Source organism: Falco rusticolus, chromosome 3, assembly GCF_015220075.1.
Source record: "Falco rusticolus isolate bFalRus1 chromosome 3, bFalRus1.pri, whole genome shotgun sequence".
Classification (NCBI taxonomy): Eukaryota; Metazoa; Chordata; class Aves; order Falconiformes; family Falconidae; genus Falco; species Falco rusticolus.
Genome location: NC_051189.1, coordinates 116564401 through 116578690, shown reverse-complemented (window position 1 = coordinate 116578690; position 14290 = coordinate 116564401). Strand labels below are relative to the sequence as shown.

Sequence of the window (14290 nt, the reverse complement as noted above, 5' to 3'; positions counted from 1 at the left end):
TGCAGACTGCATGGTAATTGCCTCCGAAGTTACTAATTTGCTTATAGATTAATTACCATGTAATTCAGTGCTCTTGGCTCCCGCGATAAGACGCTCATTTTCGAGGCAGCACGCGGGTGTGGGCTCAGCCCCAGCCAGCAGCACCCTGTGGGCTCTGAGCAGGGAGGGGGCCGGGGGGAGCAGACAGACCAGGAGTCCCCGCTGGGTGACAGCCCCCCTCTACCCAGCTGGACCCCTTGACACGAAGCACGAAGCGGTGGCCGCGGCCCCACGGCACCACAGAGAGTGAACTTTTATTTCCAACAACAACAGCACCTGCCCCGTGGGGTGGGGACGGTGGGGAGGGCTGGGAGGGGGCAGCCATGGGACCCCGGGGGGGGGGGCGAGGGCAGCCTGGCCCCGGGGACGGCCGCTCGCGTGCACACGGTGCACGGCGTGAAGAAACATCCCGGTAGAAAAGAACAAAGATCTGACGGCCTCAACGGCCGGTCCTGCCCCGGGGGGTGCAGGTGTGATCGGTGGGTGAGCATGGGGGGGTGCGCGTGTCCCCTCCACACCCGCGTCCGGAGGGTGGCAGGGAGGAGAAAACCACGCGAGGACGGGTGGGAGGCGGCTGTGGCCAGGGGGGAGCGTGGTCTCTCCTACGAGGACGGCTCCAGCCAGGCAGGGACCCCCCCAGCAGCTGAGGAGGACGGAGCAATCCCAGCATCTCGGCTCATCCTGCGCCAGGGTGAAGGCAGCGGCAGCGGGCGCGGGGCTCACACCTCCGTCTGAAAGTCGCCATCGGCCGCATCCAGCCCAGTGCAGGGGCCCTCCCAGTCCGCGCAGCGCAGCTCCAGCCGGTCCCGCTGGGCGCTGGGCAGGGCGCCCAGCGTCATCGCCTTGAACGTGCTCCACGGCTTTGGTGGCGCAGCCGGCGCCTGTGGCTGCTGCTCCTCGGGGTTGGCCGCATCCTGCCGGGCGAGGAGGAGCTGCAGCAAATGGCCAGGGTGCATGGCGATGTGTGGTTCTGTCCCATCGGCACCCAGCCCTGGGGCACAGCCACCCACCTCCACCCTCCAGCCCCATCCAAGAGAGGGTGGATCAGCCCCCGGGGGGGGCTCAGGCACTTACATTGGCCGTGCTCTTCTCCCCACCACCTGACGAGACGCTCCACCGCTTTTCTCGCTGTGGAAAAAAACAGTGCTCAGCCCCAGCATCATCCTGGGGACCCCCCATCTCCCCCATCCTCCCCGGGATGCCCCAGTCCATGCAGGGGAGAGGTGGGAGGGGTGCAGGAGAGCATATCCAGGGCAGGATGGGGCCCCCAAGACCTCACCTTGGAGGAGCCGGCAGCTGGGGCCCGGTACCGGTCCAGCGTGTGAAACTTCTGGTTGAGCTCGTGGTAGAGCTCAGAGTGGCGTTTCCGCGTGTGCATCACCTTCTGCGGGGCAATAGCAGAGCCTGCGGCCGTCGGATGCGGCACAGCCCTGCTCCCACCCCCATCATCCCCTCTTGCCCACCCTCCCCTGCTTTTTGGGGCATCCCAGACGGGTGGCTGAGCCCACTGCAATGCTCCCACTCGGTGTTTTAATTACGAGCCAACGCTCGTTCCTGCCTGGTAGAAAACTCCTCCAAATTCGGCTGCTGCTTTGCCAACAGCGAGCCAGAGGGGACCAGGGACAAGGTGGTCCAGTCCCTGGGTGGCACCCAACCCCACAGCAGGCACCGGTGGCACCGGCTGCCGTGGCCGCGCTTACCTCGAAGTCCAGGTCAGAGTATCGCAACCTCTTCCTCTAGCAGGGGACGCACAGGGCCCAGAGCAGGGGGAGGAGATGGAGAAGAAAAGGGAAAGGTCTTTGCACGGCTGAGATGTGGGGTGAGCACGGTGGGGGGGAAATGGGGGGATGCCCGTTGGCATGGGGGAGAGCCCGGCTGGAGATGCGGGGGTCCCGGCCGAGCTGCAGGACATGCAGCTTATCCACCGTGCTGCTGGGTGAAGGCAGCACCAAGCAAAGGGTGGGATGCCGAGCAGCGAGCACAGGGGCAAATCATGCAGCCCTGCATGTGCATGCGGGCTTGTGCACGCTCTTGCACACTTGTCCAAACCCACGCATCTCCCTCCCCATGTCTGCGTCCATGGGCACACACGCCAGCCCCCCTGGCTCACCTCCAGGGACCCCACTTTCATGGCGGAGCCGGGGACAGTGCGGGGCATGGTGCGGCTGCGCTCCGACAGCTCCGAGGCCAGGATCTGCCGCACGGTGGGGTGCTGCTTGAACTGGAGGCCGTAGGGCGCCTTCACCGTCCCGTAGGGCTGGTTCAAGTTCATGTTGATGTGGTCCACTGCGACGAAGCCAGGGTAGGTGTCTCCCTCAGCCACCGGGCGCCCCGTCCCACCGGGCACCCCTTCCTCAGCACTGGGACCCAGGGTGCCCTCCTCCCGTGGGAAGGGCTTGAGGCTGCCGGTCCGGCGGGGCAGCATCATGTAGTCGCTCTCCCGCGGGGGCTCGGGGGCCCGCAGCCAGCCGTACTCCAGGGGCCGCAGGCTGCTCTCCGTGCACAGGTAGACGGGACCCGGTGCCTCCAGGCTGAGCTGCTGTGCCGGCGGGTCTCCCAGCTCGCTCAAGCCCGCCACCACATTGGGTGTCATTTTGGGGACCTGGACCAGGATGCTGGAGGGAGGGATGTTTCCTGGCAGGCTGGAGAAGCCCAGGCCACCCTCCGAGGTGGTGTTGAGCTTGGGGTCTTCATCCCCATCCAGGGAGATGCGGGACAAGGTGCCCGTGATGGTGGCAGGGTTGCAGGTGTTCACCTCCTTGAACAGCACTGCGGGTGGGGAGGGGGGTCAGAGCCGGCCCTGGGGATCCCGCAGGAGGGCAGGGGGACTGGACTGACCCCCTGCGCACTGGCATCGCGCCCGCCCTGGCACACGCTGCCTGTCCCTCCCAGGTGTGGCACAGTGACATCCCCGTCCCCAGCGCAGGGGGCAGGGGAGACCTCACCTGTCTGACACGCCAGGTCAACATCCTTTTCAAAATCTGTCTATAAAAATACAGAAAGAGGGGGAAGAGAGAGAGAGAGAAGAGAGAAAGAAAGGGAGAGAGATGGGGAAATGAATGCATCTTGGCCAGCACGGGGAGCAGCAGGGTTTGCAAGGGGGACCCTGCCCCAGCCGGGGCGAGCAGCCCTGCCAGTGCCCACTGCAGCTCGTGCTGGCACTGCCGCACTCACCAGGATCTGCACCTGCCCATTCTTGCAGGAGTCGGGCGAGTTTTCATTCTCCTCGCTCCTGCACCCCCCCATCTGACACTTCACCACATCCTGGACCTGTGGGAACAGAGCCGGTCACGGCCCCGTGGCCAGGCGTCCCCCCACTGGCACCCCTCTGGGGCCACCCCACCTCTCGGCGCAGGAACCCGTGCACGGTGATGATGACGAAGCCCTGGACGGAGTTGAAGACGGCGAAGAGGACCTGGAAGAGGATGGAGCGCCGGTCGGTCATGGCGAGCACGGCCGACATCCAGGTCAGCGCCAGCAGAGGCAGGACCACGCAGGAGCTCCACAGCGATGCCCTGGGGCAGGGAGAGAGGGGCCGGGGTGAGCCTGCTGCGCTGGGGCTGCCCCGCAACAGGCCCCCCAGCACTGCCCCCAGCCCCGCAAGTCTGGCTGGAGCTGACTGCGTGCACAGCGCGGCACGGAGACCCGAGCGCAGATGCCATGCCCCCTGTTGTCCCCCCCTCTTCCTCAGTGTCTCCAAGCTGGCACCAGCTAGGCGCTTGGGGTACTGCCTGCCTTAGGGCGAGGGGGCCCGTGGGCTCCTTGTGCCCCCCCCAGGCTGAGCCACTGGCACTGCCCAGCTAGCCCAGGCAGGGCACAGCTGCACGTGTCCCTGTCCCCGCACAGGCAACACAGCTGGCAGTGAGGGTGCTGGGGGCATGTGGGGCCACTGTCACCCTCCCACAGCCGCAAGAAGAGCAGAAAGGGGATTTCTTTCTTTTTTAACAGTGAGTTTGGGGGCTGCTTCTATTGCAACTAAACCTCTGGGAGCAGGGACCTTGGCTGACCAGGGTGGCAGTGGTCCCAGCCAGCAACCGTGGGGGCTCAGGTGCTGGGCAGAGGGTCCCGAGGACACTCCCAAGGCCAGGACTGGCCCGTGCCCCACAGCGTGGTGCCCTTCATGCCCTCCCTGCTCCCAAGTCACCCCGGTGAAGAGGAGCTGAGCCCCCCCACGCCCCAACCCCAGCGATGACGTGACCTGTGGGAAGCCATGCCATGCAGACGTGATGGCCGCGGTGGGGCACGCGCCCCCCCGCGCCCCGGACCGCCCCGAGCACACAGCCTTCGCCCTGCCCACGGGACCCCCAACCCAGAACCCGCTCCCCACCCAGGGTGATGCCCAGACTCCCCCCCCCCCCCCGGCCCAGCTGCCCGGGCTCCAAGGCTGTGCTCGGGGTGGGGGGGCGAGGCGGGCGCGTGGCGGGCACTAACATGGCACTGCTGGCGGTGGCGGAGGTCATGGCCGCGCTGGACACCACGCCGCACTTGGTGCATTTCAGCAGCAGGCTGCCGCAGGGCGGGGGCTTGGAGCTACATGCCCACCACCCCCCCGGTGCCCCGCGGCCAGGACCGGGCACGCGGGATGCAGGCGAGGGGAGCAAGGCCGTGGGAGAGCAGGATGGTGGGGATGGAGAAGGGTGGGGTGGACAGATGGATGGACAGATGGATGGACGGATGGACAGACACAGGCAAAAAGCAAATGGGAGAAGGAAAAGAGAAAGAGAAAGAGAGAGAGAGAGAGAGAGCCGGGTTAGTCGAGGGCAGCAGCAGTTGTTAATGGCGAGCAGGGGTGGCCAAGCGGCAGCGGGATGGGGCGGGCAGGGCTCAGTCCCCTCCGCTGGTGGCAGGGAGGGGGGGTCCGCAGTGTGTGGCTCCCCCTTCCCCAGGGGAAGGTGTGGGGTGACCGTCCCCACCAGCTACTGCCCTTCCAGCCGCCCCCAAGAAGGGGCTGCGGTTGCCCCGGGCTTGGCCCCTGCCGCCCACTGATGAGGTGAAGTGTGCCCCGTCCTCAGCCCGCTCCCGGAGGAGCCCCCCTGCCCCGTGCCATGCCCCGCGGTGCGGCAGGGCAGGGTGCTCCGTGCCAGCCCCAGGGACAGCCCCGTGGGGCGCAGGGCACTTACCCAGCTCGCTGCTTTTTTGGACTTATCTGAAATGCCATCGCGGGACATGAGCTTGTTGAACACGATGATGCCGACCAGCATGTTCACCTTGGGCGAGAGCGGCGCCGGGGTTAGGGGCTGCGCACAGAGCCCCTCCACGAGCCGGGGCTCCAGGAGCTGCCACCACCGGGGTGGCCTTTGGGGCTTGGGGTCAGCTCACCAGCACAATGACAGCAGCAGGTCCCACGAAGGCGTAGAGCAAACCGCCCTCCAGCGAGAGCCAGCAGCTGCGGGGGACCATGGCATGTCAGGGGCTGAGGGAGAGGGGACAGCCCCTGTCCCCATCCCCTGTGGCCAGCCGGGGCGGTCCCCAGGCCCAGCCCTGTGTCCCCATGTCCCCACATACTAGCTCGCCGTCCCGTAGCCTTTAGTCCGTGTGAAGCCAACGGAGACTGCGACCACGAGGGCTGGCAACCCTGGAAAGAGGAGATAAGGCCAGGGTTGCAGGGGGGTGGCATTGCTGTCCGTCCCCCCACCCCAGCACCACCCCTCTGCCAGCCCCCATGGATGGGGACTGGGATGGAGCCTTTCTGGCAGCTCCCCATGGTCTGGCTGGTCAGAGTGCGCCACGTCAAAGGGACCAAGACACCTGGGTCTGCTTTCCTCCATCGTGCCTCAGTTTCCCCTTCTGATAACCCTGGGGGGTACCAGGGAGGGGGGTGTGGTGCCTCCCTTCCACCCCATCCCGGGACCAGCCCTGCTGGGCTCTTACCCCATCCCAAGCACAGGAAGCGTTTCCTGACCAGGCGTGTCCGGATCCGGCCGATCACCGCCAGGTAGGACTGCCAGGCCTCCGTCAGCACCCAGCAGAAGGACGAGAGGAAGAAGAAGTGGAGGAAGGCAGCCGTCATGGTGCACACACCCTGCGGGGACGTGGGCACCTCAAGGGGGGACATCGTGGCACCACCGCAGCCACACGCCCGGCACCGCCGTGGTTAAACTCCCACACCCGGGCAAGGTTTGTGTCAAAGCCACCAGCACAACGGATTTTAATCCCGAGATCGAGTTAATCCAAATCCAATCTGCTGCAGGGAGCCAGCAGGGACGAGGTGACCAGCTGGGAAAAGAGGGCTCAGACCCCACTGCAGCCCCCGTGCCCACCCGGGGACCCCGTGAGGGGGCAGGGTGGTGGCACCCACCTTGCTGAGCATGTGGGACTGGCCCACGAGGATGAGGACGTTGGAGGCCAGGATGGAGATGCAGAAGTTGAGCAGGATGATGGAGCGCTCCGACTTGATGAACCTGCGGGCAGGAGCAGCATGGGACCAGGGCGCCAGCCGTGCAGTGTCCCTGTCCCGTGTCCCCTGCATGCTGCCGGCGGGTGGGCACTGTCCTTGGCTGGGGACAGTGCCAGGCAGCCTGGGCACCTCTCCCACCCGACCCGGCTCCCACGGGGGTCATTCTGTTCTGCCACGTTGCATTTAATCACATTGATGCTGAGACTTTACTCGTGCCATGCCCCACTTCGCCGCCCCCTCCCCACACAGTCTCACACCTCAGGTGCCCCCCGGGTCCCCAGTTGTCCCCAGGTCACCTCCAGAAGGCCGCGTAGATCACCAGCAGGGTCAGCAGGGCCATGCAGGAGACGGCACAGCCGATCATCAGTGGCACTGATGGAGTGCCGAGGGGTCCATGGCTGGTGAGCAGTGGGGGGTAGCGGCTGAGCCTGCCCCCCCCTCCTCAACCCCCATCACCGCTCCCTGCCCGCCCCCTGCCCCCCACTGGGCCTCTCCACCCCCCTGGCTGGGGACCCCCGGGCGCCGGAGGGGGTCGGTGGAGGCGGTGGCACAGCCAAGGCGCCTTCCTGGGGACCCGTGCCTATCTCCATGCCGACGGGGGATGCGGGCGGAATAGCAATGGGGTGGGGGGAATGCCTGGGGCCAGGGCTGCCCCCTCCCCTCCTGGCATACAGCAATGCCCCATATCGAGCCCTACAGACTACAGCAGCCCCCTGCCCGCACGAGCCCACCCTCAGGGTGCCAGGGCCCTTCCTTTGGCTGGTGGGAGACACCCCCCTATCCGCCAGTGCCCATCCCATCCTACTAGGGTGCCTGCAGGCTATGCAGCCCCCGCCCCTCCTCATCCTCCCTCGGGACCCCCGCCTTACCCAGGCCTGCAGCCCGGGGATCCCCCCCCATCCATGACCCATGTTCCCCAGCAGGCTGGTCCCTGTCACCCATCCTGTCCCCTACCAGGTCTCTGGGCAGCTGGGAGAGGACGGCGAAGGTGGCGAGCTGGCGGCACTGGCATTTGGTGTGTGCTGGGAGGGTCTCCAGGGTTTGGCAGCTCTCCGTGTCCCAGTTTCCCAAGCCAGCATCCCTGATTAATGGGACGAAAGCGAGGGAGAGCAATTTGAAATGATCAAACGCACACACACACACACAGCCCCTCGCGCCTCTCCTGAGTTAACCCGTTGCTGGCCGCTGCCTGGGGGGAGGCAGATGGGGGAGCGCTGCCAGGGGATGGGTTAATCCCCTGAGCCCAGCGTGGGGGGTTGACGCCATCCCTGCCCCCAGCTGCCCCCGCCCGCCCTGGTGCCCATCGTGCTGGGGAGCGGTGCAACACGAAATTTAACCATCCCACCCAGGTCTGGGGGAGCACAAACCACAGAGGGAGGGGGCCAGGCCTGGGAAGAGGGGTGGCAGGGATGGAGGGGACCAAGGCAGCGCCAGGGCAGGCAGCAGCAGTCCCAGGACACCCTGGCACCTGTGGCCCCTCCAGCATGAGCCATGGCTCATGCAGCAGAGCTGTGCTACCCCAAAGGCAGACCTGCCGGGAGCGGGTGACGCTCCCCTCCTGCCACGGGGACTCACCCGGGAGGAGCTGGGAGGGAGAGCCCCATGGTGACGCTGGGAGAGCAGCCACAGCTCCCAGCAAAGTGACAAAATGGGAACTGGGTCTGTGGGGACAGCTGGGGACACCGCTCCCCTGGGGGCAGGCTGAGACCTGCCACACTCATCACAGCCACACACCTCCCCATCAGCACAGGAGCTGTACTGGAAACCAGTGACCCCGAGATGCAGAGCAGCCACAGGTACCAGGGCAGGGGGGACCTGGCCCTGCTGTCCCCCACCGTGCCCTACTTTCCCTTGCTCCTGCCAGAGCAGCGGGCCTCCACACTAACAAATTGCATCTGGCAGGCTGGCGGCATCCGTCCCCAGCGTCACGCAGAGGCAGATCGATCCTGTGGCAGCACGATTCACCCACAGAGGCACTCAGCCACAGCAAGGGACTGGCCCCACTCCCCGTCCCTCCTGCCAGCTCCCCAGAGACCCACTGGGGTGTTGGGACAAGCCCAGCCCCATCGGCCAGCAAGGACATGGCCAGGGGTGTCCCCATTCCCCTGTCCTCACTCACGTCCTCGAGTAGTCCCAGGTGACACACTGCGGGTGGGATGTGCCTGCGGACAGAGGGATGGGTTAGTGCTTCACGCCCTGCCTGCTCCCAGCCCCAGGGGACTGGGGGTCCATGGGGAACTGCCTGGCTCCCCAGCACTGGCACATCCCACCACGGGCATGGAGCCCAGTACTTGTGGCTACCAGCTGGGAGCTGCTGGCCCCTGCCCAGCTCTCAGAGCCTGGGACCACACGGGACCGGGAGGTTGACACGGTGAGGGGATGGGGACACTCACGTTGATGATGTGGGAGAGCTCCACCAGGACAAGGGGCTCCGCGGGCTTGGTTGGCGGGCGCACTGTCACCGTCAGCACCTTGGAGGTGACGGCCAGGGGGGTCCTGCAGGGAGGGGTGCTGGCTGTCACAGGGATGGGGACATGGCGCAGGGGACAGTGGGCAGCCCCACTCACCTGGGTGGGGGCAGGATCAGCCCCAGCGTGCGGTACAGCACAGCCCCGATGACGAAGTGGGACGACTCATCTGTTTCTGCAGAGAGAGGGGAAGGGAGAGCAGTGCCATGATCCAGCGCCCGGCACCCGCGTGGGCTCAGCAAGCACATAGGCACACGTGAGAGCCCACGAGCCTGCGCCCGACACGCGTGAGGGAACATGCATCCCCTCTCCAACACAGGCACAGCACACGCTGACACATGCAGGCACGTGGGCTGGCAGGAGGCTGCCTTCACGCCCACACACGTGGACTCCCAGACGTGCATGCACACACACCTGTGCTCCCAGATGTGCACTCTTACACATGCACAGCCTCAGACATGCAAGCTCACACATGTCACGTGCATACACATGCACACTCTCCAATATGCATGCTCATACGTGTGCACAAATGTGTACTGCACCGTACGTGCATGCTCCATGTGCACAGCACCAGATGTGCACTCACACATGTGCATGCTCACACACGTGTACACACATGCACACTCCCAGATGTGTATGCTCACACATGTTCACATGCAGACACACGCACACTCCCCAATATGCATACTCATACATGTGTGCAAATGTGCACTGCTCATGTGCATGCTCCACGTGCATAGCACCAGATGTGCACTCACACATGTGCACACACACGTACACACATGCATGCACGCTCCCAGATGGGACATGCTGAACCCGTGCACAACAAAAGATGCACACTCCCATGTGCCTGCTCACACGTGCCCATACATGCGCACTCCCAGGTGTGCACGCTCACACATGTGCACAGCACCAGATGTGCACTCCCATGTGCACGCTCACACATGTGCACATGCCTGCACAGCCATAGGAGCACACTCATGCCCACACGTGTGCACACATGCAGAGTGTGCTGGCTCCTGCAGCCCCAGCCCTGCCTCACCAGCCGAGGCGAGGCTGAGCACCTCCCTGGGGATGAAGAGCTTGTCCTCAGAGCTGCGGGCCCAATCCTTCATGCCCCGGCGCCCCTTCATAGGGAAGTTGATGTCACTGGAGACGGCGGAGACAGGTTCCCTCTGGATGCTGATCACTGGCAGGGCAGAACGGGTGTCACCAGCCAGCTCCCTGCGCCCGCCGAGGCTCTGCGCCCACCCCGCCGCTCACCCAGGTTGTCGGTGACAATGAGGGAGCTCTGGAAGGCCTTCAGCGCATCACCCACCAGGTGGATGAAGTCCTCCACCACCTTCATCAGGTGCACGGAGCCGGGCGAGACCTGCAAGCGAGCAACCAGCTCCGCAGCCGCTGGGACGTGTGCCCATGGTGGGGACATCCCAGCTGCCCCCACCACCCGCCCGTGTCCTGTGCCACTCACCTGCTGGGCATCCTCCCACTTATCCCGGTTCTCCGCATCCACCATGTAGCTCACCACCTGGAAGAAGCGCTGCGGGGGACGGGGCCTTCAGCGGGGCTGGGGGCTGGGGACCAACCGCCGCCACCTCCCCAGGGGCGTGCCTCGCCGTCCCCTGCCCGCTACCTGCACGTCCTCAGAGGACGGGGTGTAGGTGGCCCTCTTGAAGGTGTCGGTGACATTGCGCAGGATCTCCACGGAGAAGAGCAGGTCCCCGCTGTAGTAGGTCTTGCGGGCCATGAGCTCCAGCAGGCTCCGCACCACCTGCGACATCCCCTCACCCGCCAGCACCCGCTGCCCCTTGGCCAGGTGCTCCCGCAGCTTGTACGGGGGGAACACCGGTGTCACTCAGACCCCAGCAGTGCTCCGTGTCCCCAGGTCCCCTGCCACGGCCAGAGCCCAGGCAGTGGTGACACTACAGAGCTCACTGCACTAGTTGGGGCAGCAGCAGGACACAGGGGTCACGCAGGGGGGGTCCTCCCCATCCCAAGAGCCACTACCCAAGGACGCAAGAGCACAGCTCAGACCAGGGTCCCCTTCCCCAGCCCTGCCCAGGGAGCCCTGCCTCAGTTTCCCCATGCAGTAGGCAGCCGGTGAAGCAAGACGGCTGCTGGGTTTCCCTGCCCAGGGATGGAGCAAACCCCCTGTGCCAGGGAGGGGAGGGTTGGGGAGCGGGGGGGCCGCGCCAGAGCGTGCACCTACTGAGAGATGCAAGTATCGGTACTCGTGGGACACGCAACGGGCGAAACTGGGCACACCCCAGTAGGCGATCCCATGGGGGCTCAGCAGGCACCGGCGGCTGGCGGACCCTGTGTGGGACAATCGGGTTTGGTGCTGGCACGGGAATGCCGAGGATGGGTGATGCTGCCTAGCATCCTGATGTCACCCACTGCCCCCTGCCCTGCTCTAGAGCTTGGGGGGGTGGGGGTGGGGTTGGGGGGGGGTGCTTGCCCTGTGCCCCTCACCCGTGGCATTGGGGGGACATTTGTTGTAGATGATGTCCCCAGCAGCTGTTTTCTTCCAGGTCATCAGCATCACGTACTCATCCTTGCACATCTCGTGGTAGGCTGGGGGGCGAAAAGGGGGGTCAGGCAGAGCCTGGATGCAGGGTGATGGGCAGTGGGGTGTGTGAGGGGGGGGAAAGTGTGCCCCATACCTGGGCACTTCTTCTCGTTGCAGGTCTTCACCTCCTGCCGCTGCCCTCGCAGGGGTAGCCCTGCACGCCGGTGCCCTCGCACATGCGGAAGCGGCGCTGCCAGACGGTGTCGCAGGTCTTGGAGCAGAGGCTCCCAGTGGTTCCAGGGACCCACTTGCTGTCGGCTGTGGGGATGGGAACACTGTGGGACACCTGGTTCTGCACAGCAAATGGCACCAAGGGGACAGGACAGGGCTGGTGGGCACCATCAATGGCTGTCCCCGCCACGCCATGAATCGAAAGCCCCGTGGGGTATGAAATCCATGGATCAGTGATTTGTATCTCTTTTAGACAAGCCTGGCATCCCCGTGCAGCCACCTGGCTGCTCCCTGCTGGCAACCCAAGGGCACCCTGGGGTGCGTGGCACAGCTGCTCCCTCCCTTTGGCTGCCGTGGCGGCCATGGCACAGCAACCGGCACCCTCCGCGCCTGCAACCAACACCGGGGGGTCGAAGGACAAGACGAGGATGGGGGCGAAGGACAGGATGAGGATGGGGTGCCATCTTTGGCTTGACTACTGCTGCCCAGTGTCCCCCCCATCGCCAGAGCTGGCCCCAGCCCACCACGTGCAATGCACAAGAGCTCGTACATGCTTGCACCCAAAGCACATCGGGACCTGCAGCCACCGGGCACCAACGGGTCCCCGCAGCGTGACACGGTATGAAACCCTGGCTCCATCAGCCAAGATGTGCCTGGCGGGACCAAGCGGCACGAGCGGGGCAGCTGCTGATCCCTGGCATCACCCTTCGGCTCTTGATCCCCTTACGCCCGCGTCCGCAGCAGGGGAGCTGCCAGCATCCTCGTCACCGGTGGTGACACTGCAGCGGCTTTATGGCTGATGCGCGCTGATGTGCCGTGCACCGACACGCCGTGCCAGCGGCACACGCAGCCTCCCCCCGCTCCCCCCAGCGCGGGGCCTTACTGGGACAGGTGGGGTTGGAGCACTCCGGGCGTCGGCGTGGGCCCCCGGCACTCGGCCCAGCCGTGGGCCGAGACGCTGCACTTGCGCGTCCGCTGCTGCGTGCCGTTGGCGCAGGTGACGGAGCAGCGGCTCCAGGCGCCCCCACTCCAGCCCTGCCCTTCCACTGCGGGGACAAGCGAGAGTGGCGTCAGCCTCCACCGGCCGGCGGCCACTCGGCCGCACGGCTCCAGCTCCCCGCGACCCACGCCAGGCTCTCGGTGCAACGGGTCCAACCTACGGATGTGCCGGCTCCTCCCGCGCTGACCTCAGCAGCCAGCGCCAAATCCTGCCCTGGCTGGGGGGACTGTCACCAGGACTGGCCCCCACACCCTGAGCGGTGGCTCCTACAGCCCCGCTGCACCACAACAGCCAATGCTGCCACATGGCCATGCTCACCGGACCCTGGCATCGCTCCCTGCCAAACCCAGCAGCCCTGGCACCGCTCCCCGCTGAACCTGTGAGCCCCAGCACTGCTGCATGGGCCAGGGCAGCAGGGAAAGAGCTTCTGGGAGCTTTCCTCGCTGCGGCAGCATCTCCATGGGGCTGCTGTGGCAAAGGCCATGTGCCGTGGGTGGCACACCCCTGCCGGAGCTGCTGCAGGGGCGGTGCACCCTGCGCACCCCTCAGGTCCCACGCTCCATCCTGCTCCCAGCTGGCCACTGGACTCCCCATGCCATACATCAAGTCCTCACAGGGATGCTGGCCCTGACGTGGCATCCCTGGCCATCATCGCAGAAACCCCACAGCCGCCACCACAGCCACTCCAGGCACACAAGAAGGGACAGAGATGTTGCTCCACCCATGTGCAGACAGACCCTGCAGCCGACCCCCTTCGCCACCTCCCCAGTGCCCCACAACATCCCGATGCCACACCAGTGCCATCGCCGTGCCTGCTGCAGGGGACAGTCAGCCACAGCAGATGGGCAGGGAAGGAGCCGGCTCTTCCGTGGTCCCCAGGCTGGACCCCCCTGCCCACAGTGGGGGCTCGAGCCCCCAGCATGGCTGATGGAGCTGGCTCTCCATCTGGGTTTCCAGTGGGGACAGGAGGGTGCACCCCATGTCACAGCACCCATGTGCCCATGGGCTGTCCCAGGTCCCCATGGCAGTGCCACCCGTCCCTCACCGCACCGCAGCCCCGTGCCGGGAGCACAGCCCTGGCTCTTGGCCGGTGCTGTCTCCTGGCATTCCCAGGGGGAAGGAGGAGCAGGGGGAGAGAGAGGTACTGACCCGGGCAGCTCGCGATATTGCAGGGCTTGGCCTGCAGCTCGGGGCCCTCGCAGGCTTTCCCTCCGCGCCGCGGGGCCACGCACCGCCGCGTCCTGGTCCTGGCCCCTCGCCCGCAGGTCACCGAGCACAGGCTCCACGGGGACCACTCTTCCCACGCGCCGTGAACTGCAACACAGCACAGTGCCGTTGCCACACGCTCCCAGCCCTCGCGGGGCTCCAACCTCCTCCTCCTCCTGGCACTGAGGGGTCCTGCCCATTGCAGACCCCTCGTGCCCTGGGCTGGGGCTCATGGCAGAGCTGGGGACGGTCCCCAGCTCCCCTCTGCATCCTGCTGGCACCGTCTGCCCCGCCATCACACCTGAGCCCAAACCCCCAAGGGCCCTGAGCAGGCAGTGGTGCCACTGCTGCTCCCTGCCCTGCTCCGGGTCTTGGCACCGGCGGTGCACGTCCCCCCACACCTACACATGGCCCAGCTCGCCCCAACCCCATGTCGACAC

General features: G+C 66.0%; 1 protein-coding gene across 1 annotated transcript in view; it reads right to left on the bottom strand.

Moving 5' to 3' along the window:
- Positions 1-267: 267 nt before the first annotated feature.
- The window catches only part of ADGRB2 (adhesion G protein-coupled receptor B2), a 28593-nt gene continuing 14570 nt past the window's right edge, over positions 268-14290 (bottom strand). Inside the window, 31 exon segments of the mRNA XM_037381856.1 lie at positions 268-953; positions 1114-1167; positions 1319-1423; positions 1740-1775; positions 2150-2808; positions 2985-3024; positions 3214-3309; positions 3383-3554; positions 4471-4569; positions 5160-5176; positions 5178-5246; positions 5359-5425; positions 5545-5614; positions 5911-6061; positions 6338-6440; positions 6733-6827; positions 7382-7517; positions 8556-8599; positions 8830-8932; positions 9004-9079; positions 9947-10093; positions 10168-10276; positions 10376-10444; positions 10538-10732; positions 11114-11220; positions 11377-11478; positions 11568-11603; positions 11606-11731; positions 12528-12553; positions 12555-12690; positions 13794-13958. Of these exon segments, the coding sequence (XP_037237753.1) occupies positions 759-953; positions 1114-1167; positions 1319-1423; positions 1740-1775; positions 2150-2808; positions 2985-3024; positions 3214-3309; positions 3383-3554; positions 4471-4569; positions 5160-5176; positions 5178-5246; positions 5359-5425; positions 5545-5614; positions 5911-6061; positions 6338-6440; positions 6733-6827; positions 7382-7517; positions 8556-8599; positions 8830-8932; positions 9004-9079; positions 9947-10093; positions 10168-10276; positions 10376-10444; positions 10538-10732; positions 11114-11220; positions 11377-11478; positions 11568-11603; positions 11606-11731; positions 12528-12553; positions 12555-12690; positions 13794-13958 (3605 nt within the window). The 3' untranslated portion in view covers positions 268-758.